The sequence below is a fragment of the Glycine max genome, chromosome 11 (genome assembly GCF_000004515.6).
Source record: "Glycine max cultivar Williams 82 chromosome 11, Glycine_max_v4.0, whole genome shotgun sequence".
NCBI classification, from domain to species: domain Eukaryota; kingdom Viridiplantae; phylum Streptophyta; class Magnoliopsida; order Fabales; family Fabaceae; genus Glycine; species Glycine max.
In genome coordinates, this window is record NC_038247.2 from 6,212,143 (window position 1) to 6,235,210 (window position 23,068).

The 23,068-nt window shown below is 32.3% G+C and overlaps 4 protein-coding genes across 4 annotated transcripts; 1 reads left to right on the plus strand and 3 right to left on the minus strand.

Annotated features, from left to right (window-relative positions):
- Positions 1 to 1,618: 1,618 nt before the first annotated feature.
- On the plus strand, positions 1,619 to 9,518 carry LOC100819979 (general transcription factor 3C polypeptide 5). Its single transcript, XM_003537623.5, has 14 exons — positions 1,619 to 2,777; positions 2,841 to 3,084; positions 3,204 to 3,296; positions 3,402 to 3,492; positions 3,668 to 3,734; positions 4,631 to 4,673; positions 5,571 to 5,742; positions 5,832 to 5,930; positions 6,902 to 6,970; positions 7,277 to 7,415; positions 7,810 to 8,008; positions 8,527 to 8,624; positions 8,730 to 8,766; positions 9,126 to 9,518. The coding sequence occupies exons 1-14, from the start codon at positions 2,643 to 2,645 to the stop codon at positions 9,281 to 9,283; spliced, it is 1,644 nt and encodes a 547-aa protein (XP_003537671.1). The 5' UTR covers positions 1,619 to 2,642; the 3' UTR covers positions 9,284 to 9,518.
- Positions 9,519 to 12,274: 2,756 nt separating this feature from the next.
- LOC100816620 (uncharacterized) lies at positions 12,275 to 13,456 on the minus strand. The gene has a single exon (XM_003538850.5). The coding sequence runs from the start codon at positions 13,430 to 13,432 to the stop codon at positions 12,479 to 12,481; it is 954 nt and encodes a 317-aa protein (XP_003538898.1). The 5' UTR covers positions 13,433 to 13,456; the 3' UTR covers positions 12,275 to 12,478.
- A 4,306-nt stretch (positions 13,457 to 17,762) lies between these two features.
- LOC100820514 (uncharacterized) lies at positions 17,763 to 18,835 on the minus strand. The gene has a single exon (XM_003537624.3). The coding sequence runs from the start codon at positions 18,782 to 18,784 to the stop codon at positions 17,909 to 17,911; it is 876 nt and encodes a 291-aa protein (XP_003537672.1). The 5' UTR covers positions 18,785 to 18,835; the 3' UTR covers positions 17,763 to 17,908.
- A 2,731-nt stretch (positions 18,836 to 21,566) lies between these two features.
- Positions 21,567 to 22,622, minus strand: LOC100775610 (uncharacterized). The gene has a single exon (XM_014763672.3). It carries the CDS (start codon positions 22,587 to 22,589, stop codon positions 21,717 to 21,719), a length of 873 nt encoding a protein of 290 aa, XP_014619158.1. The 5' UTR covers positions 22,590 to 22,622; the 3' UTR covers positions 21,567 to 21,716.
- Positions 22,623 to 23,068: the final 446 nt, after the last annotated feature.

Here is a 23,068-nt window from a genome sequence, read left to right on the forward strand (position 1 = left end):
GACGTTGTTTGTATAGTCTGGTTCTACATAGCTAGATAGAACTGTTGTTTTGTCTTTTCTGTAGTTATCTTATTCTGGCAAACTAGAATACCTATGAACTTGTATGGAGAAGACGGATTCCTTATCAAGGTCAGATAAATTAGTCTCCTGATGTTTTTTATTATATATTTCATATTCTCACCTTAAATAATTAAAGATAAATTTGTGAAAGAATTTGATTCTCTTTTTTGGTTGTTGAAATACATATCTGTGTTTTTGTTGTATTTGTCAACTATGTTTTTGGGATATCTAACAATCATATTGTAAGCACATTTCGTTAGTCTACAGGGCGAATATTCAAGAAAGAGTGCATCCATTCAGTGAAGGAATTGGTAGAATTTTATACAACTTCTTTTGTGTATGGACTATGGTACGACGCATATAGTTTGGAACCATTACCTACCTCTGAAGAGATACAAGGAAAAGTAAAGGTCATACACGTGCTCAAATGCTGTAACTTGTCGACATGTTGCTGATGGTTTCTGGAGAAGTAAAGTTCTTTTCCTCATTCATCCCACAGTTTAGGTTATATTTGAATACAAAGTAATACACGTTTGAGAATTCTTATACAAGTTTGTGAAATCTAAGATATAAAATGAAGAAAGAAGAACTTGTTATTTTGAAAAAATAAAAATATTTTTAAGTTCCCCAATTGACATCCAAACATAGACTTAATTGTGGGAAAATAGAAGTATGTCGACGAATTTGTTTCCTTAGACTGCTAGATATTAACTTTAGCCTGTATTCTTGTATTTGCTATATGATTTTTCTTCCTCTGTTATTCATTTATTGCCTAATGTTTGGAGGTTGATGTTCTTTTGGTTGCTTTTACACTTGTTAGTTTGTAGAGCTAGATATTTAGGTATTATCAAACCGAGTGTCGATTTGGCAAACTTCTGAGATTAGTTCCTCCCATATTATAAGTACCCGTGCAAGACAGGTTTTTTATCTTTTAAGTAAACATGGATATATCATTAAAAAAATTAAAATATAATTTTTGTCTCTTTACTTTCAATATGTGAGTTTAATTTATTTATTTTTTAATTGAGACATTTTATTGTTTATTTTTTAAAAATTCATGATTTGTCTTTCTATTTTTAAATTGAGAAATTTCACCCCTCAATTATAAAAAAATTGTGATTTTAATGTTGATAATCAGTTTGAAACATTGATTGCTTACTTTTTTAATTTTTTATATAAATTAAACTTATCAGAAATTAAATAATATAAAAAAATCTATCACATGACTAATAAACAGATGTATGACCTTAACCAAGTATACATATTGACATTTAAAATGAGTTTAATCATGAATTTTTTAAAAGTGATATCTCAATTGAAAAATGAGAAATTAAAATTGTGAATTTTTTTAAAAATGAAGAAAGAAATGTCTTAATTAAAAAATATAAAGACTAAAATTTTGAATTTTGAAAAATAAGAGGATGGAAATTACATTTTAACTTAAAAAATAGTGAACGATTGAATGTAAAAATAGAAACCACATTTATTAGTTATAATAATTATTTTTGACAAATGAAAATGTAAAAGAAAGAATATAGATTAAATAGAAGAAAATCAGTGGCCAACACTCTCTGGACCACTAAAACATGTGGTCTTAAATAGATAACTTGATTTTATTTACTATCAAGGGTTGTTTTCTGGTTTTTTTTTATATATAAAAAGACAATGACTTTATTATATTAAGGAATTGAAAACCTAAATCAAGGTTGTCACCCGCTGTTGAAAAGGGTAGCAACCGCACACGGTGACAATCCTCTTTCCCTCCACTTTCATCTCTTAGCATTCCTCAAAGCAAGCTTTCCGTTTGTCCTCTGTCATCAGCAGTGGCTACCACCCATGGCTGACACAACGGTGGTGCACCACTTCTCATCACACCATCATGGTGGTGCGCTGCAATGATTATGCCACTACATGTTTTCCTTTCACCGTTGTGTAACTCTTGCTGCTTCTCTCATTCACCCATTCCACCCAATCTCCAAGTCTCCTTCCTTTGTTGTTCCTCTCTTAGGCAATAATTCATGCTCAGGTAGACTCAACAAAATACCCTTTCACTTTCCTTAAACGGATCTTGCATCAACATCCTCACAGATTACTCCACTATCAACCGATGCTGGCCTCTATTCAACGACATCATTTATGAGACACTGTATATAAACATATTTTTAGGTAGTGTAATTAATTAATTGATACGTAATAATTAAAAATATTTTAATTGCTAAAATTACAAAAGGGCAAATGAGTAAATTAATCTATCCCAATAAAAGTTTAATTATTTAATAATATTAAAAAAAACTATCTTAGTCGTCCAATATTATACTAATATATCCAGTGGAAAGTAATACGTAGTGTAAAATGGGCCAGATTTTTCACTGGTCCACCTTAGAATTGTTATTGTTATAAAATCTGGAGAGGTTGAGGAAGTAATTGTCAAAAGGAGGCTGTTGGGGCCCAACCCAAGTTATTCTTTGGCAGTCCCCCAAGGCCCAAACCCCAAGTTTCTTTGCTTGAGTAGAGGACGCTAATCTAAAGAAAAAGCGCAACGAAGACGAAATAATTAACCCATCAGAGAGAGAGAGGTAATAATGGGAGTGATAAAGGATGGCACAATCTCAGGGGTTCTACCGGAACCTCAAGGATTTATGGTGCACTATCCTGCTTATCCATCATCCATCTCTCGAGCTGTTGATACTCTTGGGGGAATTCAAGCCATCCAGAAGGTAAAGCCTAGCCAAATTTCATTTTATTCATTCATCTCATTGCCAATTTCTGTTCATTTTTAGGCTCGCTGTTCCAAATCCAACAAATTAGAGCTTCGTTTCCGTCCTGAAGACCCCTATTCTCACCCTGCATTTGGGGAGCTTCGTCCCACCAACTCTCTGCTTCTCAAAATATCCAAGACAAAACCACCACCACCTGTTCATGATGCCGAAGCTTCTAGCAGCTCTACAAATGGGGAGCAAGACCAAGAGGGAAGTCTTTGTGCTGATATCGTCGCTCGTTTTCCCGAGGCTTATTTTTTTTATGGTTTGACACTTTAAATGAGTTTTTTTCTTTTGGTGTTTTGTGTATAAATTAATTAGCTTTATGCGGTTTCTTAAGCAAGTTACGTGGTTGCGTTTGTTTTGTGTTTCTAAATGATGAAGGGATGGCGGACTACCAACATGTGATTCCAGTTCATGCTGATGTTGCCCGGAGGAAGAAGCGGAACTGGTCAGAGCTAGAAGAACTGCATTTTGGTGAATATTTTGTTTCAATGTTTCTGTTACTTTAACTCCATGTTTCAGATGTGTTTAATGTCTGTTTTTTACAAAATTAGTGGCTTGTGTTGTGCTCTGTCATAGATAAAGGTGGTTTCATGGATCTGGATCACGAGGATGTTATGATTATAGTGCCTCCAATTTTCGCTCCAAAAGATGTGCCAGAAAATTTAGTGTAAGTTTCTGACATTTCTTGTTCAGTGATCATATACTCGTTTTTAAGAGAGAAGTCTGGAATCAGCAGACAATACCATATTTGTTCCACATTTGAAGAAAATTATGGCAGGGTCCTATATGACTGGCAATTGTTAACTCTACATTGAAGTGACTTGGTCATTTTCTTATTTCAGCTTAAGACCAGCTACCATGTCGAGTTCGAAAAAGAAACCAGAGGAAGTTGTACAACCCCATTTTGAGGTAAGGATAATTCAGATAAATTTTCTTAATAGGATATAATTTAATCCTTTTGGTATATTAAAACATATTAATAATCATTGATAAGTGTTGATGACTGATCCGCATCTCTTTGACTCTCAATCACAACACTTGTTTGCAGAATCATTAATATGAGTCTCTTCATTCAAGGTTTTTATTAATTTGTCTTACCCCATTTGTTGAATATACAATCTTCTATCATCCTGGAATTCCATACATCATAAACATGTAAATACCTTTTTGTGTAGGGTAGGAAAATAAACTACATTAATGAGAAAAGAGGCAAGATACAGCTAGAGAGAGGAGAATGAAATACCCTCCAAACTAAATATAACATTGGACAGGAAAAAATAAAAATAAAAACTCAAGAACACAACAAAGTTTAGTAGGTATAGAATGCTAGTGTGGGGTTTATAGGGAGTGTTCTTGAGACTTGAGTCCAGTTTGTTTACTTCTAAATCCTTCTTTTAGGTTCTAATGCACTCTCTCAAGTCCTAGAAATTGAAGGTCTCTATTTCATTAACCCACTCCCTATAAACCCCACCCTAGCATTCTATACTTCCAATGTGGGACTCAAGTCTCATACCTTGTCAAGCTTCAAACAAAGGAATGACACAACATTGGTTAAAAAATTTGACATTTTTTTTCTATTTCTAGTTAAACATTGTTACTTAAATTGAATGACAATTTATTTTTGAAGTTGATAAAAGTTAATTTGACATTTATTTTCAGCCAGTGATGAAAAATATCACATTCTGAAAATCTGTAGATACTAGGTGACATATACCTTAATAAGAATTAGAAGAATTCTTATTTTTTGTCTGGATGCCATTAGTCATGCAATATTTTTAGCAAAACTTTTCATGTGATGTGTGCAGATGGACATGGAGCCAGTTCTTGCAATTGATTTTGACATTAAAGATATCCTTTTCTCAAGTGGTAGAACCATCATATTTCAAGCGTATTTAAGTTGAAAGTTCTATGTGATTATATCATGCCTATTTTTATTGTTTTTTTGCTTCCTGGGGATGTTAATTTCCCCCCCCCCCCCCCCCCCCCCCCCCCTTAAATTTACTCTCAAAGTATACATCTAATTCCATACTTAAATATGTGGAGTTTTTTAAATTTAATTATAGCTTCGCCATTGATTTGCTGATTTCCTGGCAACATTATTTGAATTACTTGTATACAAAATAGATGTGCTCAAATATCATTTTTTGGCCAGCCTTAGTGATTATGCATGGGGATCACAGTTTCCCGTCAACCCTCTCCCAGGAGTCAGAAAATTTGTAGCTTTTGTCAGTGAAAAACTTATATTTAATGGGATGATTTATACATATTAATTTGTAATTAAATATAATATAGTAAATTAGTTGCATTCCTTCCTTAATTTGCTCTTTAATGTTCTATTTTCTTCTTCCTAAACAAGAGATAAAGAGATGGAATAAAACTGAAAGTTCTCTTCATGACTTCTAAGTTTTAATCTATTTTTATACAAGCTGTTTATTGCTACATTTGAATCATTACTATGATTACTTGATTAATTTTAACACATTGCTGACATATCAACACAGAGCTTGCAAATTAGTACTATTTTTTAGTAATTAGTATCACACTATGAATACCTGCTCATTCTATTTTTCCGTCGGGACCTATTAATTTTTTTTTTCACTTTGTATAAACATTATAGGTTTTCTTTGTGTTTACAATTTTTTCACTTTTTGAACATAGTCAAAGGTTTTGCAACGAAAAAAAAATCTTAAAACACATTGCAACCAAATTGCACTTTGTGGTTCTAGTATTACTTAGCTGTCCTACAGATTCCTAAGAAAGTGAATTGGGAGGAATACATACCCCAAGGCTCAGATCAGTGGGAGTTACAGATGGTTGTATCTAGAATGTTTGATGAGCGGCCTATATGGTCCAAAAATTCGCTTACCGAACTCTTGCTTGATAAGGGCTTAAGCTTTTCGCACAGCATGCTCAGAAGGTGACTGAAGTAAATTCTGCTGATTAGCTTTTTTAACTTGCAACAATTGAATTGCTAATGGTGCCAGTGACCATCATTCTCTCTTGCAGGCTTCTATCTAGAATTTCTTACTACTTTTCTAGTGGACCATTTCTGAGGTTTTGGATCAAGAAAGGATATGATCCACGCAAAGATCCTAATTCTCGAATGTAAGTCATCTCCTAATTTCTAAATAATCTCGTGGATTTTTTAGTCATACATTTGCACTAAAAAAAGTGTTTGGTTCCTGTGATAATATATTTCTAATGTATTGTTCGGTTTGGAAATATTATTTAACTACCAGTATGTCATGGTATCATGTAATTCCTTTGTACCTTTCAATTTACAGTTAACACTGTAACAATAAAAGAGGTAGATCTAGAATGGGGATCATGATGATTTTAGAAGCCTGTCTAATTTTTTATCATTATCAACCATGAATCAGGGAGTTGATGACATATTTTGAACTTTGGAAACATCTGGCTTAAGTTTATCTGGGGTGAGGGATAGTTAGTTGTCTGCTGAAATTTCAGACTAGTTTATAAGATGGGGAATCAGTTTATTGAATCTTGATTAGAATATAGTTAGTGCAAATGGGTTCGCTGGACACTGGCTTAGAAAGAAATGGCTATTTTTTCTCACTGGTGGTCCATGCTTCTATGCAATTTGGTCAGCTATTTCATACAACATTCAATTTGTTCTCTAAGTAGCTTGAATCCATTGGTTGTTTTCATCCTAAACTAATGTCATTAAAAGAATGGGGCTCTTTAAATACTATTTTCATGTTTTTGTTTGTGAGGATGAGAATGCATCCCTGACTGTTATATGAATGCTATTGTTACTCCTCCCACGTTGATTGTGGTTCCTTGTGTTGCTATTTGGCATTTTCTATGAACTATAGTATTAGACACAACTGATTTGACCAACCAGTCAACCACCCATGAGCCTCCTACGATATTTGCATATAAAAATATTGAATCTTCACTCACCTGTAAATACAAAATAAACATGAACGATTTATACATTTTTACCGGGGTTCTAATAACCCAATCTTCATTCTGTCAATTATTTTAGTGAATTTTTATTGTTTGAAAAAACTGAATCTTCAATCTTGACTAAGCTTATATTTTTGGTTTAGCAGTTATCAAAGAATTGATTATCGAGTACCTGTTCCATTACGAAGTTACTGTGATGCTCATTCAGCCAATAAGTAAGTCTTTTTCTTCATTTTATCTCTTAACTGTGTTTAGAAAGCTGTTCGCTGTAATTTGGAAGCAGTTCCATTCAAGTGCATGCACAAGAAAGGGGAAATAGAAAATCACAATGCAGATTAATATATATATAGACAATCAAAAGTGAAGAGAAAAAAGAGATCACTGGAACTTATTACAATCTCAATTAAATTTATTTGCTGACCTCTAGCTTATATAACATATCTGGTTATTGTCACTATATATGATTATTATCTTGCCATTTTAGTTGTTTTCTCATTTGTTTTGGCTGTTGTTTCATGCAGATCAAAACATAGATGGAAGGATATATGTGCCTTTCGTGTTTTCCCTTACAAGTTCCAGACTTCTTTACAGTTTTTCGACCTTGTTGATGATTATATTCAATCAGAAATAAATAAGCCTCCTTTCCGACCAACTTGCACTGTACTTCTTTTATATGAATTTTTATTTAATATCTCATTTATTATGTTGACACACTTGATATTGCCCACACATTTAAAAGACAAACATGCTTTACTGTTTACTCTGCGTTTAACATATTTCATAGTTTTCCTATTCCCTAGCATTAAGGTCCCTTAATGGTTATCTAAGGGTGATGCAAAAATGCTCTTTTTTCCTTTTTGCTTGAACAATCAAGGATTAGCTGATTTATTCTATATAATCTTGTTTTATTCTGAAGTTTGTGCAGGTTAAAATTGTTGTGCAATTTTTGCCACAAAAGATAAAATATCAGAAAAATTGCTTGATTTTATCTTTCATGCTTGAACTTATAAGAAATTCCATTATCTAAGTTGCATCCAAAATGCTACTTTTGCAGTCTGGAACTGGGTGGTTCTCACAACACATGATCAATTGTATTAGACAACGTCTTATGGTGCGATATCTATCAGTATTCCCCAAGCCTGGTGCTGAGAATTTACTCAGAGCTGCCACTTTAAAGTTTGAAAAATTGAAGAGGGAGTGCTATAGGCATGCCATGAAGCTCGATGGAGAAGAATGCCAACAAGCTAATTTAGGTTGTCTCCCTTTTATTTTTTCCTTATCTTCCCGATTCTATATATTGATATTGTTTTAGTATAGTGATAGAGCCAACAAATTATTGCCAATGATATAAGAAGAATCATTAATTTCAAACCACTTTCAAACTTCTGTCTAGTTACTAGTCCCTTATTAGTTATTACTTATTACACTTCTATTTCTCAAGAGGTCCCTACATAATTTATTTCGAGTATTTTATTATTGAAACTTGTAAGGAAGAATTCTATTCAGATTACTTCCAAGTTCCGAGGCAAAGTTTTTTGTTTCCTCAAAAGGCTATTAGTAGCAGAATTCATTAACGAAGTTAGAATTAGAACACATTTTATTCAATTAATTTGTTATCTAATATGATTGCGAACCAATTGGAAGATTTGTTGTTGTTCTTGTTGTAAAATAAATTTAATATCTTTTCCAAGTAAAATTTACTATTTTCTGATCTGTTAAATAATATTTTAATCGAGTAATTATTGATAATTTTTTTTTATCTGGAACACAGGTTTGGAAGAGAATGAAGAACTTGATAATGGTGAAGATGAAGAGGAGGCAGCTGAGGGTAATGATAGTGATGAAGAATGGGAAGAAGAGCATGATTTGGTAATTCTTGCCTATACTTTCTGCTTTTATGTTTTTCTGTTTAGATTGTGTTAATAATGGCTTTTAAATTGGATATTTTTTAACTTATGTTGTTGACACATGCAGGCTGGAGATAATGAAATGCCTCTGCCATCTGATTCCTGTATCCTTTTCTATTCCAACTCTAAATTTAGTCATGTACTCTTTAAGTTTATAGAGATTGAAACATCATTATTTCATCACACAAATTTTTCTGACGAGACGATGGAACTAGGAAATTCATAACATAATTCACGTTTCCTCATTGCTGCTTTTTTATTATATTGTATGTAGTAGTTAAAAATGTTTCACATTGTTAAGCTATTAGATTAGACATACATTGAACTTATTTACTGGTCACATGGCAATGCATGGTTGAGTAGGTGTTAAGAGAACAAAGATGGATTTTTATCCTAAAAGTCAGGTTTCATCATTCATCAAGGCTTTTCAACTGGCACTTTTGAATTCCTTTATAATATTCAGACATCAACTTTGAGAATCTTTCAAGGACTCATTTACAGGATCTTTTTGTTAACTTCCCTCCTAATGAAATTGATTGTGACAATGTGCAAGCAAATGGCAGCGAAGAAGAATATCAAATATACGGGGAAGATAGTGAGGACAATTACTCTGATGAATGATTTCTGGCATTTGGAGTCATCAAATACACAGGAATGTCAATATTTGTAGAAGTTACATAGGAGGGTAGATATCATCTTTTAGATTTGTTGATTAAATATCATCATAGATCCTAGTATTCACTGTTACGTATAAGAACAAGTATCTCTAATTACATTAGAGAAACACGGGAGAAAAAAATAGTAGAAGTAGATGATGGAAAATAGAAGAGAAATGGACATGGTTGATTGAAGAAAACCGTTTTTCATTTTATTTTCTATTTTTAATTTTTATTTTGTTTTTCAAGATGTCTGCCCAGAAGGATGAAAATAATTATTAGTAAATATGAGAAAAAAAATTTAAAATGTATTTTGGTGTTGGAAACATGATTTGTGAAGGATTAGATTGAACATTGAACAATCCAAAGACTTGGCGCAAAGGGTTGACATAATAGTTTAAAATTTTGTTATGTTCATATGAGTGGAAATAATTTATTTAGTGGGATAATCTATGTTCGATTTCTTCCGTGTGTAAAATTTTCTGGGACTAACAATAATTATACACCATGAGTGAAGTGAAATTAGTCTCTAATCCAATGTGTTGGAGGATACTTATGGTCTTTGACTTGGAAAAAAAATGAATGTTGAACATTGTATTAAATTGAAATAAATTAGTATTCGGGTGATCAAAGTTTTATGATACTTGTAACAATTAAAAATAAAAGTGAGTCACATCTCACTAATGTTTGACAAAAAATTGTCGATATTTTTTTTATAAGATTAAATATATTTTTAGTTTTTAATGGTTTTTATAGAGTTATTTTAAATATAGTTTCTGTAAAATAAATTATTTTATTATGTTTTTTTTTGTTTTAATCATTATAATATACTTTTTTTTTGTTTTTTCTTGTAACATGTGAATAATTTTTCTTTTAATCTCTACTACTTTTTTTTTCAAGGGTTAACTCAAAATGAACTAAATATTTTTTTATGAAATAAATAAAAAATATTATAAAACATATTAGAACTAAAAAAGGAATAAAATAAAAAATACTTTAAAATAATTACAAGGACCAAAACTAAAAAGTGATATATCGTAAGAATTAAAAAATATTTAAATTCTGTTTTGTAATATTTAATGAATATTAATAATAGTTGTTTGAAGCTACATCAATTTGAATATGTAAAGTTCATTTTATTTTGTCATGCTCATCAATAGAAATTAGAGATTCAGGTAATGCATGATAGTTTTTAATACAAATATTTATTAGACAAATTATCAAGTAGAACTTGAATTTTAATCGAAGAAGGATATAAACAATATCTACAGAATTATATACTAGTTTTTGAATGGGTATTGTACAAATTGAGGCCCAATTGGGTCTTTTTGGATCAGTAACCATTAAAGAAACCCCCTCCTACCGAATTAAGCCTAGCGGTTGTAGAGATTAATCAGATGAAGTCTATCATAATAAAAATAACAGGGTATTCATTTACTTCTCTCTTCAGTTTATAAATATGATATAACGACGATATTCACCATTGACACGAGTATATCGTCTTAGTCATGCTTTGATATTAAATAAAAGCTGATTAATTGCGAGCAGATATTTGTGTGAAAATTTGTAATAAATGAGTATCAATGATTCTTTTCTTCTTCTTTCTCACTAGTGATTACACGTAAAAAGATATTCTATACTCCTTATTTATTAAATGCACACAATTCCTTTCCCAACCCCTCCCCAACTTCACTATAATTTTCTAGTCACGCTCTTTCTAGTTGGTAGTTGAAGATACTGATTGTAGTTAACTGATGAGATGCATATTGGTATAGTCTTGTCACATTCATCCCTGCTAGTGCTTTTGCAGTTATTTGACACATGTTGATGTTGCTAAAACCATCATATTTTTCTGAGTGTGTGGTCAGGTAATTACTTTGTCACACTCTGATTTTATTCTTTAGTGCTTCTGTTCTAATAATTTTAGTTGCATAATGAGAAATCAGATAATATTTGGAATAATATTTGGAATAATATTAATTCAGTTCAATTTAATTATTCATTCTAAGCCAAAAAACGAAAATTAACTTTTTAATTTACATGCAAGTCTCCTTTTTAAGTGCTCAACTTATCCTTAATTATTCCAGTTAAAAAAATAGATTCAATGATTTACCATGCAGTTGTGCACAATTATAACTGCAATAATTATGTAGTTGATGGGACCAAGGGGTGATGGATGGATGATAGTCCATAAGTTGAATAATGACACTCTGAAAGTGACTGGAAAATGAAGTTTCCGGGGTTTGAGAGAAAGGAAATGGATGAGAGTATGAGAAGGAAGATTTTATTATAATGGATATGAAGTTTAGCTTGAAAGGTCCATATTCTTGCAAACACTAAGGGTGCATAAAAGCAGATACTACGGTGGCTTATCAAGTTATTTGTAGAAATTAAGAACTAGAGTAATATAATTAAGTCCTATTAGATAAAACTTCTCAGTAAGCTGAGGAAAAAAAAGAAAAAAAAATTAAGCATTTTTATAAACTAAAATTTTAGAAAAGTAAATAAGAGAATATCTTTAGCATAAAAACAGATACTAGTGTGGATGATAGTCCTACTGTGTTTATTAATTAATGATTTGTATTCTTAGGTTTTTTCTTTTTCTCAATCTTTCCTTTTCTTTTTAATACCCTATTTGAAAATTTAATCTCATACAAATTTTCCAATTTTTTTTCACCACTTACCCAATCTCAGTGATTTCTTAAGTGTTTTTTGGGACTTGTTACAATGATTTCAATATATCATTTCTATATTAATTTCCATTCACTCTAACCATGTGGTATGTTAGTACCATGCTGATACGCTCTTCAGTTTATACATTCCACTTAATTCTGCAAAAAAAGTAATACCACCAGTTACATTAATAGTTCCTGTTTCCTTGATTGCAAGCAAATGTGTTTGTTTTTTTCTTTTAAAACGGAAGATGATGAATATGCTGAAGAAAAATAAAGTAGGAAAGATAAAACAAAAATTCAATAAACAAAACCAAGTCCAAAGAAAAATGACCAATGTGTGCAGAGCTAATAAACAAGGAATAAGAAAGAAAAGAAAATGTACAATTGCATCAATTACAACTTTCTTTGGTTACTAGTACAAAATGTCAATAAGGTTAATTTGTTTGTATAGATCCTCTGACATTGTGACATCTACTTGTGTATCATCATATTCTACCTGAGGGAGAAACTATATTCAGAAAGGACACACGAGTATTAATAAGGTGCTTAAACAAGCAATCCAATCCATTTTCAAGCCCTTCAATGACTACCACCACAGCCTCAAGCTCTTTGTGTGCAAATTGAATATTCTCAGCCTCAAAATCCTTGGTTGCATTATCCATGACCATTCTACAAAGTGCTAGGTCCACCTTTTCAAGTTCATTCACATTCTCCTCTTGATTGTTGCATTGAAGCTGAAGCACCCCTTTCCGCATCACTTTTGACACAAATGTCCACTTATTATTAATCTTTGACCTCAAGATTGGTGAAGAAAGAAACGCCACTAGTGACTGAAAGATGGAGCTAGTGATCAAACTAGCTTCTCTTAGAACCCGCACAACTGCTGATAGGTGGTGATTAAGATCCAAAGGAGAAGAGGCCCCAAATGATGACCCTTCAGTACTGTGCTTCAACAAAACAAGAGATTTTGTGCATTGTTTCCTTGTGTTTCTTCTGAGACTCCAATATGAAGAAACATGGCTTTCAATCACCAAGTCTCCAACTTTTCTCCTTCTAAGTGCTGATTGAAGGTCTCTAACATTTCCCTTCATTAGCATGATTGCATCCCTTGTTTCTCCCAATATGTCCAAGAATCTCACTGGACAGTCTAGCAACTCATCGACCCATTTTTGGTTGTGGTGATGAGATAGTGCTTGTTGGGTGAGTGGCAACTTCAAAAGATCCTCCATGCACTCGTACAAGTTTGCAAGGCCTGAAAGACCAAAGAAAATTCTCTCCACCTCAGAGGAAGATGATGTTTCCCATGATTTGAGCTTGTTCAGCTCCTCTTCAATTGGAACTGTGCTTGGATGTGATCTAGTTGGCAAGCTTATGGATCGAATGGCATAGCCACGAGAATGTTTTGGAGAAAAGGTAGAAGCCATAGTTGCTCTTTTCATATCTTATAAGAGAAAGGGTGTTTAATTATAAGTTATATGGCACTGGTGAGTGCTTATATATATTCTCCTATTACCAATACCAAGGCATGTACGTGTGGTTTTCCCATATTGTGGGTTTTTAAAGTTATAATAATAATATTTTTGTGGTTTTTGGATGTTGTTGTCACGTCTTCTCATGTGTTTACATAAGGGTGTAAGGTGGACCTCCCAAATTGGCTCTGATGTCTTTTTGATCTCACCGTCCCTCATGCAGAGTCACTCAACTTCCATACAAAATCATGCACATGAAGGGCCCATGCTGGGGCGCAACACAGTTTAGTAATCCTCTAGTTAGGTGAGATTTCTGTGGGGAATGACTCAACATTATCTTGTCTTAAACTTTAATTTTTTTATTTTTAAGATGCATGAGAATTTGTGGCATTATATTACATGTTTGGTTTATTATCCAACTTGTGGATTAATTTTCTTATAATATTAGAATGTGAATTTATGTTTAATTAAACTCTAAGAATTAGATTAAGAGGTGAGAATTATCATTCACTTATATATTTTAATTTGACTTTATGTTTAGTCAATATAAAACTTAAATTTTTTTTAATAAATGAATGATGATAGATGTCTTTGCTAATCTCCTTTTACAGCCAACTTAAGTTTACAACGGTTATACAAACATATCTTAATTTTAGTGAAATTTAACTGATTATTTTTTAATTAGATTTCATATTCTAATTATTATGTTTGTTTTTTTTTATTTACACTATTCAAATTTGAGAATTTGAAATATTCAAATGTAATTTCACTTATACTAATGACATATTCAATAAATAAAAATGTAAATAAAAAGAATTAAAAAATAAAACTAATTTAGCAACAAACAAAATCAGTTGCTAATTCAGTCAATCATTATTCACATCTTAATAAATAATCTGATTAGCAATTGATTTAATGACTGGTTAAATTTTAGTTAACAAATACTATAATGGTGGCTAAATTGGTAACCAAGAATCACTTGCAACCAATTATAATGACTAATATTTTTTGTTATGAACAACCAACTATTATCTGAAGCTAAATTACAATTTTTGCAACTGACAATCAAATCGATCGCTACAGTCATTAGCGATGGAGGATTGGGCAACGGCATCTAATTGGTCACCAATTCAATCACGAACTACTTGTGGCTGAAATTGTTTATATATTTAGCAACAAATTCATTCTATTGCTCTTTTACCTTTTCCTAGTAGCGGTAGTATTATAGTTAAAATACAAAAACAATAGCATAAAAGAGATATTTTTAAATAAAAAGATTTCACGTTTAATATACTTTAAGGTCCGCCTTGATTTCTGTTTTTACTAATGTTAGAATGATTAGATGTATAGTTTTTGCAACTTCGTCACAAACTTCCATGCCTATAATTATTTATAGTAATTAACTGTATTTATCAATTTAATAAACTCTTTTTTCTCAAAGAAAATGATTTAGATCACTTTCTTTCTCGTTTTCTCTAATTAATCTATCCCTCTCTTTTCTTTTTTTTCTCTTCTCGTTGCGAGAAAAAAATTTATTTAAAGCTATTTGAAAGATCTCCAAGTTTTTATCGTCAATGTACTCATCAATCCCTGTTCATGATGCATGATACCTATGAATTGTCTTCGAAAGTTTATGGACTTGTATTGAGCTATATGATTGAAGATATATATGACAAATTCAGATTCAATATATTTCAGTACCTTTTTTTTTTCTGTCTTTCATGTTATTGAGTGGTGGCTATAAAGATTGACAAAAAAAATTAGTATACTTTTGTATTGCACGAGCGACACTTCCATGCCGTTCCCTTTTAAGGATTGCAATAATCATCATTAGTTGTTACACCTAAAACGTGTTCACGTGTATATGTATCATTCGGAAGAGACATTGTTTTCGAAACGGTGACGGACACTAATGTGGATGTGTCTTCTAATGAAATTGGAACCTTAACTCATCACTTTATAAAGGGCCAATATCTTTTATTAAACATAGTTTTTGGTTCATTGCAATAAAATGATAAAATTAATGTATGTAAAGATTGGCGTGAGGACTGTTAACTTGCCAAAGCATAACCCTGGTTTAATACTGAAATATGCTACGTAACTAGAACTGTATTATTCTCCAATGGTTCATATCTGCCTGCAACAAAATATTACTTCTCTTTCACTTGACCTTGAAATCTTTCTTTTAGACCACATATGGGGAATAATTAGGGAGTTTAGACATAACATCACCTTCGCATCAGTGTAGAAGCTCCGAAAAGCCAGCATGAATTGCTAATTATCACATCTATGCTTGTCACCTCGTAAGAAATTGTCCTTCGATGACATGCACAACTAGCAATCTATCCACACTTTACAAAACAGCAAAATAATTTGATTTTCTTTTGCCTAAATTACTAATTTAGTCTCTCTATTTATTTACTGTACTTAATTTGGTTCTTCTTTTAATGAAAATTTTAATTTAATTCTTAATTTTTAAAATATGTTTGAATGTAACTTTTTCGTCCAATTGAGACTATATAATGTTGTGTTGAAGCATTTTTAAAAAAATAAAGAATTAAATTGAGTAAGGAAAGGATTATATTGAAACATTTTAAAAAATAAGATATTAAATTGAATCTTTTATTAAAAGATGAATCAAATTGAATAAAAATATATGGTCAAGGGACCAAAGTAATAATTTATTCTTCTTTTTTTTACCTTACAAGAAAAAATAATACAATTGATAATATTGAAAGAAATTGTCTTTGTACAGTATATTTGTATACAACAAAGAGAAAGACAATAAAAAGGAGATAAAATAGACGATGTGTGATACGTAAGAATAAAATAATATTCATAAAAATATTGTGTTTTGTGTTAATAATATAATTTTAATGTAAGTTATTGCTTCTTTTGATCGTTGTTCGAAATATTTATATTATTTTGGTATATTGCAGGGATCAATAGGGACTTGGTGTGTCAATCTAGTTTGATGCCATTTTTTTTTATTGGGATGCAATTATACCATTGCTTGTGGAATTCTTTTTCTATTATGTCACTTTTCAATTTATAGGATGCATCAATAATGTGAAAACTATAGCCATAAGATCAATACAGGGCCTTTGTGATACACAAGTCCAATCCATAGATCATAGACTGAGTTACGATAATGGGCCGAAGGAGTTGGGGTTTATGTGAGGAGAAAAAGAATATGGGAACTACTATTCCCACTATTAACCCTTGCTATTCGCATTATTAACCTCGAGAAATTTCTCTTTTGCTAGCTCACTAAATTCCTACACTTCTTTCCTTCTTTTCGTAAATATTAGTTATTAGTTATTAATTTTTTTATTAGCAGGAAGGAAAAATCAAATCCATGACCATTCGTGTTAGAAGTTGATGCTATGTGACTTTTCTTTTTCTTTATTTTTCTAACTAGAAAAATGTCTTTTCAGACATATTTTAAACACTTTTTCATGAATTTCGGACATGAAAACTAAATTTAGAAGGAATTTTTTACCAAATATATTTTGTTTGAAAAAGCTTTGTCGCAAATTATATTTTAGACAGACAGATATTAAAGATTTGTGTTTAGTTCTGAACATATCTTTCAAGAAATAAAAAAATAATGTTTTTTTTTGGTAAAACTATCTATTTTGGGACAAATGTTAATCTAATTTATCAATATAAAATTTTCATTTTATGAAACTGATATGAATGATTAGAACAATGAAGTAACAACTCCTTTAAAAATAGGCAAAACATTGAAGAAATCAATTCCATTGCTAATTTCATCGTAATACACTTGCTAAATGGTCCAAAACAATTTTTCAATATAAGAAATTGATACCAAGACAGAGGTAAACAAAGTCAATTTAAAAAATCACACAAAAAATCATCTCACAACACACAGAAGCAATCCTTCTACAAAAGTTGCTCATAAGTGTTCAGCAGCCCTTACGCTGCTCAGCAACCTGTTGCAGTGTCTTCCCTGCTTTGAAATTGTGTCCTCTTTCATTGGTATCCTTCTTTAATGTTTTTGGACTTCTATTAGTTTGAAAATCCCTCACATAATTATGGTGCTTGACTACTTTCTTCCCTTCAAACTCTTGCCTAAAGTATTAGTGAATTGATCGTTTTTCTAAGTTTCTCTTTATAATGCTGAAGACATTAATTATTCCACTTGCTTATTAGACATTATTCTTTAGCCAATATTAGTAACTATAGTGTCTAGGTAGAGAACATGATATAAGTAAATGTAAGGTCTTAAAAAGAAAAAAGGTGACTTAAAACGGAAGAAATCAAAATATAGTCTATGAACTCTTCGTTGTATTTGATTGTGTAACTATTGAATTGTATATATATACATGTACAAATTGATGAGTCAATTTTTGCATCCTCAGCAGAACCCTACAATTTGGATGCTTTGCAGGATTTGGAGACTAAATTAAAATTTAGCACTCTCTATTGAGTCATTATGTTCAAAAGGTTGGCTCTTGTTCTGACCAACCGCTTAAACATTCTCTCCAAACCATTTTCTAGGCTTTCAATGGCGTTTTCCAAAGCCTCCAATCTGTCACGCACACCCTGCAACTTGGAAACATTAGTACCTTCACTTAGAAGGGTGCTTAAAGATGCTTCAACACACTGCAACTCATTGACATTCTGAGATTCTTCATCACATGATATTACCCTCTTCTTATGCATCAATCTTGCCACCATCAACCATTTAGTTGCCTTTGACTTTGAAGCTGGCCAAGCCAAGTAAGACAAAAGGGATTGGAAGATGAGCATGTTCATTGTGATGACCTCCCTAAGAACTTTTATCACAGAAGCAAGGTCTTGATCTTGATTCAAAATTGGGGATACTCCAAATTTGCTTTCCATCTGTTTTAAAGATGCCATCAACTTCTTGGCATTCTTCTTCATCTTTTTTGTGAGGAAGTTATATTCGGCTACACTTTTTTCAATACTCGAATCACCCTTTCTCCTTCTAAGAGAAGAATGAAGGGCTTGAACATTTTCCTTAACTTGTGACATGGTGTTCCTTGTGATGCCACAGATATCCAAAATTCCCACAGAACCATCAAACAATTCTTCCATGCATTTCTCACCTTTATGGTTAGAAATCACTTTTTGCGTTGATGCCACGTTGAGAAGATCTTCCAAGCAAATATACAAATCTTCAAGTAAGGATAGGCCAGTGCCAATTGACTCAGATGTGGAAGTGGATGTGGCTTCCCATGTCTTCATTTTGCTTAGCTCCTCCTCTATTCTAATGGAGCAAGGATGAGATCCAGAAGGAAAACTATTTGAGCGAACATGGTACATGTTTGCCATGGTTACTTTCTCTTTTCTTGTTTGTTCTTTTTTTCTGAGAAAGTTCAATGTTTTTGTGCTCTTACCTAGCTAGGTCCTTCATCTCTTTATATATAGTGGCCAACTGGCCATTGATAATTCATTAATCATTCTAATATGCCAAAAAAAGGACAAGCTCATTAATCAATATGCAAAGAAAGCATGTGGTGCCCGCATGGATTCCCTTTGAATTAGGTAAGATTGTCACACCTCTGCCTAACATTGTGATATTACATGTGATATTCTGCAGGACATAATGATAGTAAAATGGGTTTTTGGTATATAACTGTGTCTTTCGAGTGTTGGTAATCAGAAAACCTTATTATTCATCAACAAGTTTGTTGTTTGCCTCCTCTGCTGCCACCTTACCCTCTTGATTTCAAAATATAAAATTGTTGCTGCTTGTTGGTTCAGAGATGTCCACTGAGTTGTCTCAATATGAAGGAGCTCGAACAGTAACATGAATTGAGTTGTTTTTGCAAGGTTGAGATCTTGATCTCATGAGATATACTAGTAAATGTGCAATAATTCAAGTGACAGATAAGTTGATTACAATTCAAAGGACAAAATGATGCACAAATTATAGCATTAGATTAGTTAGGTGTGTGCACGAGTGACATTTGCTCAAAACTTCAATAATTACATAATTAAAATTAATATCTTAAAAATATAAGTATCATTTTAAAATAACTAACAATTATATTTATCAAATAATTTTTTATTTAATAAAAATCACACTACTTCAACAAATTTATTAACTATAAACATGCAAAAATCAACTACATGTTAACATAAAAAATCCATAATAATAAAAAATAAAACTCAAATTTAAATAATTATATATTTATATTATTTTTAAACTTATATATTTTATATTGGTATTACATCACTATTATTACTTAGAGAAAAATATCATAAATTTGAGTAGGCATAACATCTCCATCAAGAGCAAGGATGAAAGTCGGCCTTAGTGATCCAACGGCCCCGAGTGAAAGGTTAAAACTATTCAAATATAAATATTATTAATCATTTTCTTCAACTTTAATGTAATTAATAATTATAATTAATATACTATTAAATATTTTATAAATTGATAATTTTATTCATATACATATATTTTAAAGATATAACCAAATATAAGTATATTTTTAAATAAATGTGAGAGATGATGCTGCTGGTTTGGAGCTATGTTATTGGCTGCTGCAGTCTTGGATGACATACTGTTGCTAGTATGCCTATTGTTTGGCATAGGCAACTAGTGTACATGAAAATTATGTAGTGTTCTTTACTTGGTGTTAACTTTTTGACAAGTATATCAATTCGCTCAAGTAATATTTTAAAACAGTAAGATTGAGTGTCGAGTCCACATGTACTTTGTCTACTCAGAGTTTGTATATGTTCAATTTTAAGCAATTAATGAATTAAATTCGATATTGGTCGAATAATGATACAAAATGTAAAATTCAACATAAATAAAGATAATTAAGTAGAGTACATTAAAGAGATAGAATATAAACACTCGAGGGGTGAGTTGTCGGTTGAAGCAGACTTACGGAACGTGTTGGGATTCAGTCTACTAAAACTACTCTTGACGCAACATTAAAGATTTTTTACTATTTAACTTATTCCGATAATTACCTTCATCCGCTAACCTACCCTAATCATGATCTCTCATGTGAAATAGCCTAAATTACCTAATTTCACTCATAATTCCTAGAATCATTACATTAAGAGTGATTGGTTGCTGAGCTCCCAACAATGGGTGATTTAGTCTCTCATTGTCATGAGAGACTTACTAATACAAAAAGGAAACAAGAGGTACGGAAGAGAACGAAAGAAAATGGAGGAAAGGATTCACAAGTGAGTGAGTTCTCCCTCTTCTCTCATGTCCTAGCTCCTTATTTGGTCTCAAAAAAACTTCCTTTTGATTTCTCCCCTTTTTAATGTAACACAGTTATATTTTTTGACATTGACGGTATGCTAAGCCTATGGGCGCTGAGCGCACATGCAAAGTTCAATTGGCATAAGTGAGTGCGCGCTGAGCCGACAGATGTGGGCTAAGCTACCAGATGCGCACTAAGCCGTCATATGTATCCTAAGCCTAACCTCCCAGTTGGCTCTTCGTGTTGAGCGATTGTTGACGCGCTGAGCGTGCTGCTCCAATTCTTCAATCCTCTTGAGGCCTCCTGCCATGTTATTCTGCAAAAATATACGATAAAAAACACTATAAATTAACTAACTTTAGCATCTATTAGATAAAAACTCAGAAGAAGCTAAATTCCTAATGTTTTAACACAAGAACAATAAAAGAGAGGAAAATTAGATAATTACTATATGATTTAAATATTCGAATTACGTATGCATAACAATTATCGCTTGGGAGACTGTCCTAAGGAAGAGATAGGCTATATCTGATGAATGGTTTTTCTGTTACAAAGTGTTGAGTAGAAGAAGTGTAGATGCAGGGGTTTTGCAAGTTAGAATTGCTCGAATGTTATCAATTATTGCTTTTTTCTTCTTCTGTAATCCTCTATATGGGAGTATTTATCAGATTCTGTAGTGTGTTTTGGAGGGTTTGTCAAGGGGCATTGCTTTTTTATTCCGCTTTTGAGGAAGATTTTGTAAAGAGGTTAGCTAGTTAGACACTATTCTCCAGCCAATTTTAGTAAATAGTAACTATAATGTTTGGCTGGAGAAACACGATAAATGCAAAGGAATATTCTAAAGGGCAAAGGTGACTTAAAAACAAAAATATATCTAAATATAGAGTATAAACATTTAATTGTATTTGATTGTATAACTATTGAATTGTATACATGTACAAATTGATAAGGAAATTTTTTTCAAACCTCAGCAGATCCCTAAAATTTGGATGCTTTGAAGGATTTGGAGAGAAAATCATGACTCTCTAATCTTATTGAGTCATGATGTTCAAAAGGGAGGCTCTTGTTTTAACCATGCGCCTAAAGACGATCTCCAAAGCATTTTCTATGCTTTCAATGGCATTCTCCAATTTTTCCAATCTTTCACGTGCAGCCTGCATCTTTTCAACATTAGTACCATCACTTAGAAGGGTGCTTAAAGATGCTTCCACACATTGCAACTCATTGGAATTCTCTTGTTTCTCTTCACATGCTATCACTCCCTTATGCATTAATTTTGCTACGAATAACCATTTGGTTGCCTTTGACTTTGAAGCAGGCGCGGCCAAGAAAGTTAACAAGGATTGGAAGATAGACATGTTCATTACAATGACTTCCCTAAGCACTCTAACCAAAGCAACAAGTTGTTGGTCTTGATTCAAGAGTGGGGATGCTACAAATTTGCTCTCCGTTTGCTTCAAAGTTGAGATCATTTTCTTGGCATTCTTCTTCATCTTCTTTGAGAAGAAATTGTATTCGGCTACAATTTTTTCAATGCTTGAATCCCCCTTTCTCCTTCTAAGAGCAGAATGAAGGGATTGGACATTTTCCTTAGTTTGTAAAATGGTGTCCCTTGTGATGCCACAGATATCCAAAATTCTCACTGATCCATCAAGTAGTTCTTCCATGCATTTCTCACCTTGATGGTTGGAAATCAGCTTTTGGGTTGATGCCATGTTGAGAAGATCTTCCAAGTCAATATGCAAGTCTTGAAGCAAGGACAAGCCAGTGCCAATTGACTTTGATGTGGATGTGGAAGTGGCTTCCCATGTTTTGAGCTTGCTCAGCTCTTCCTCTACTGTAATGGTGCTAGGATGAGATCCAGTGGGAAAACTATTTGAGCGAACATGGAACTTGTTTGCCATGGTTACTCTTTGTATTTTGTTCTTTTTCAAAGGAAGCTCAATGTTTTTGTTCTCTCATCAAGTCCTTAACTCTCTTTATATATAAGTGCAAACAACGGCATGTCATGATTCATTCTAATTGGTCAAGAAAATAGACAGCACAGCTATCCTTTCATAATGAACGTGGGCATGTGGTACCAGCATGTGTTTCCTATTAATTTGGTGAACTTGTCACATCTCTGCCAAACATTGTTAACTTTTAGTTGTGATATAATACATGCCAAAATGATGTGTATTGCTGGCATGTCCTCCGAGTGTTGGCAATCAGAAACCCCTCATTAGTCATCAGCTAGTTTGCCTCCTTTGCTGCCACATTGCCTCTTGATTTCAAAATATAAAAATGCTGTTGTTTGAGCTTCAAGGCTATCCATTACCTGGCTTGTCTCAATGGTAAGGAGCTAGAACTGCAAATGGTGTAATAAATGGCCTTTTGGATTGCT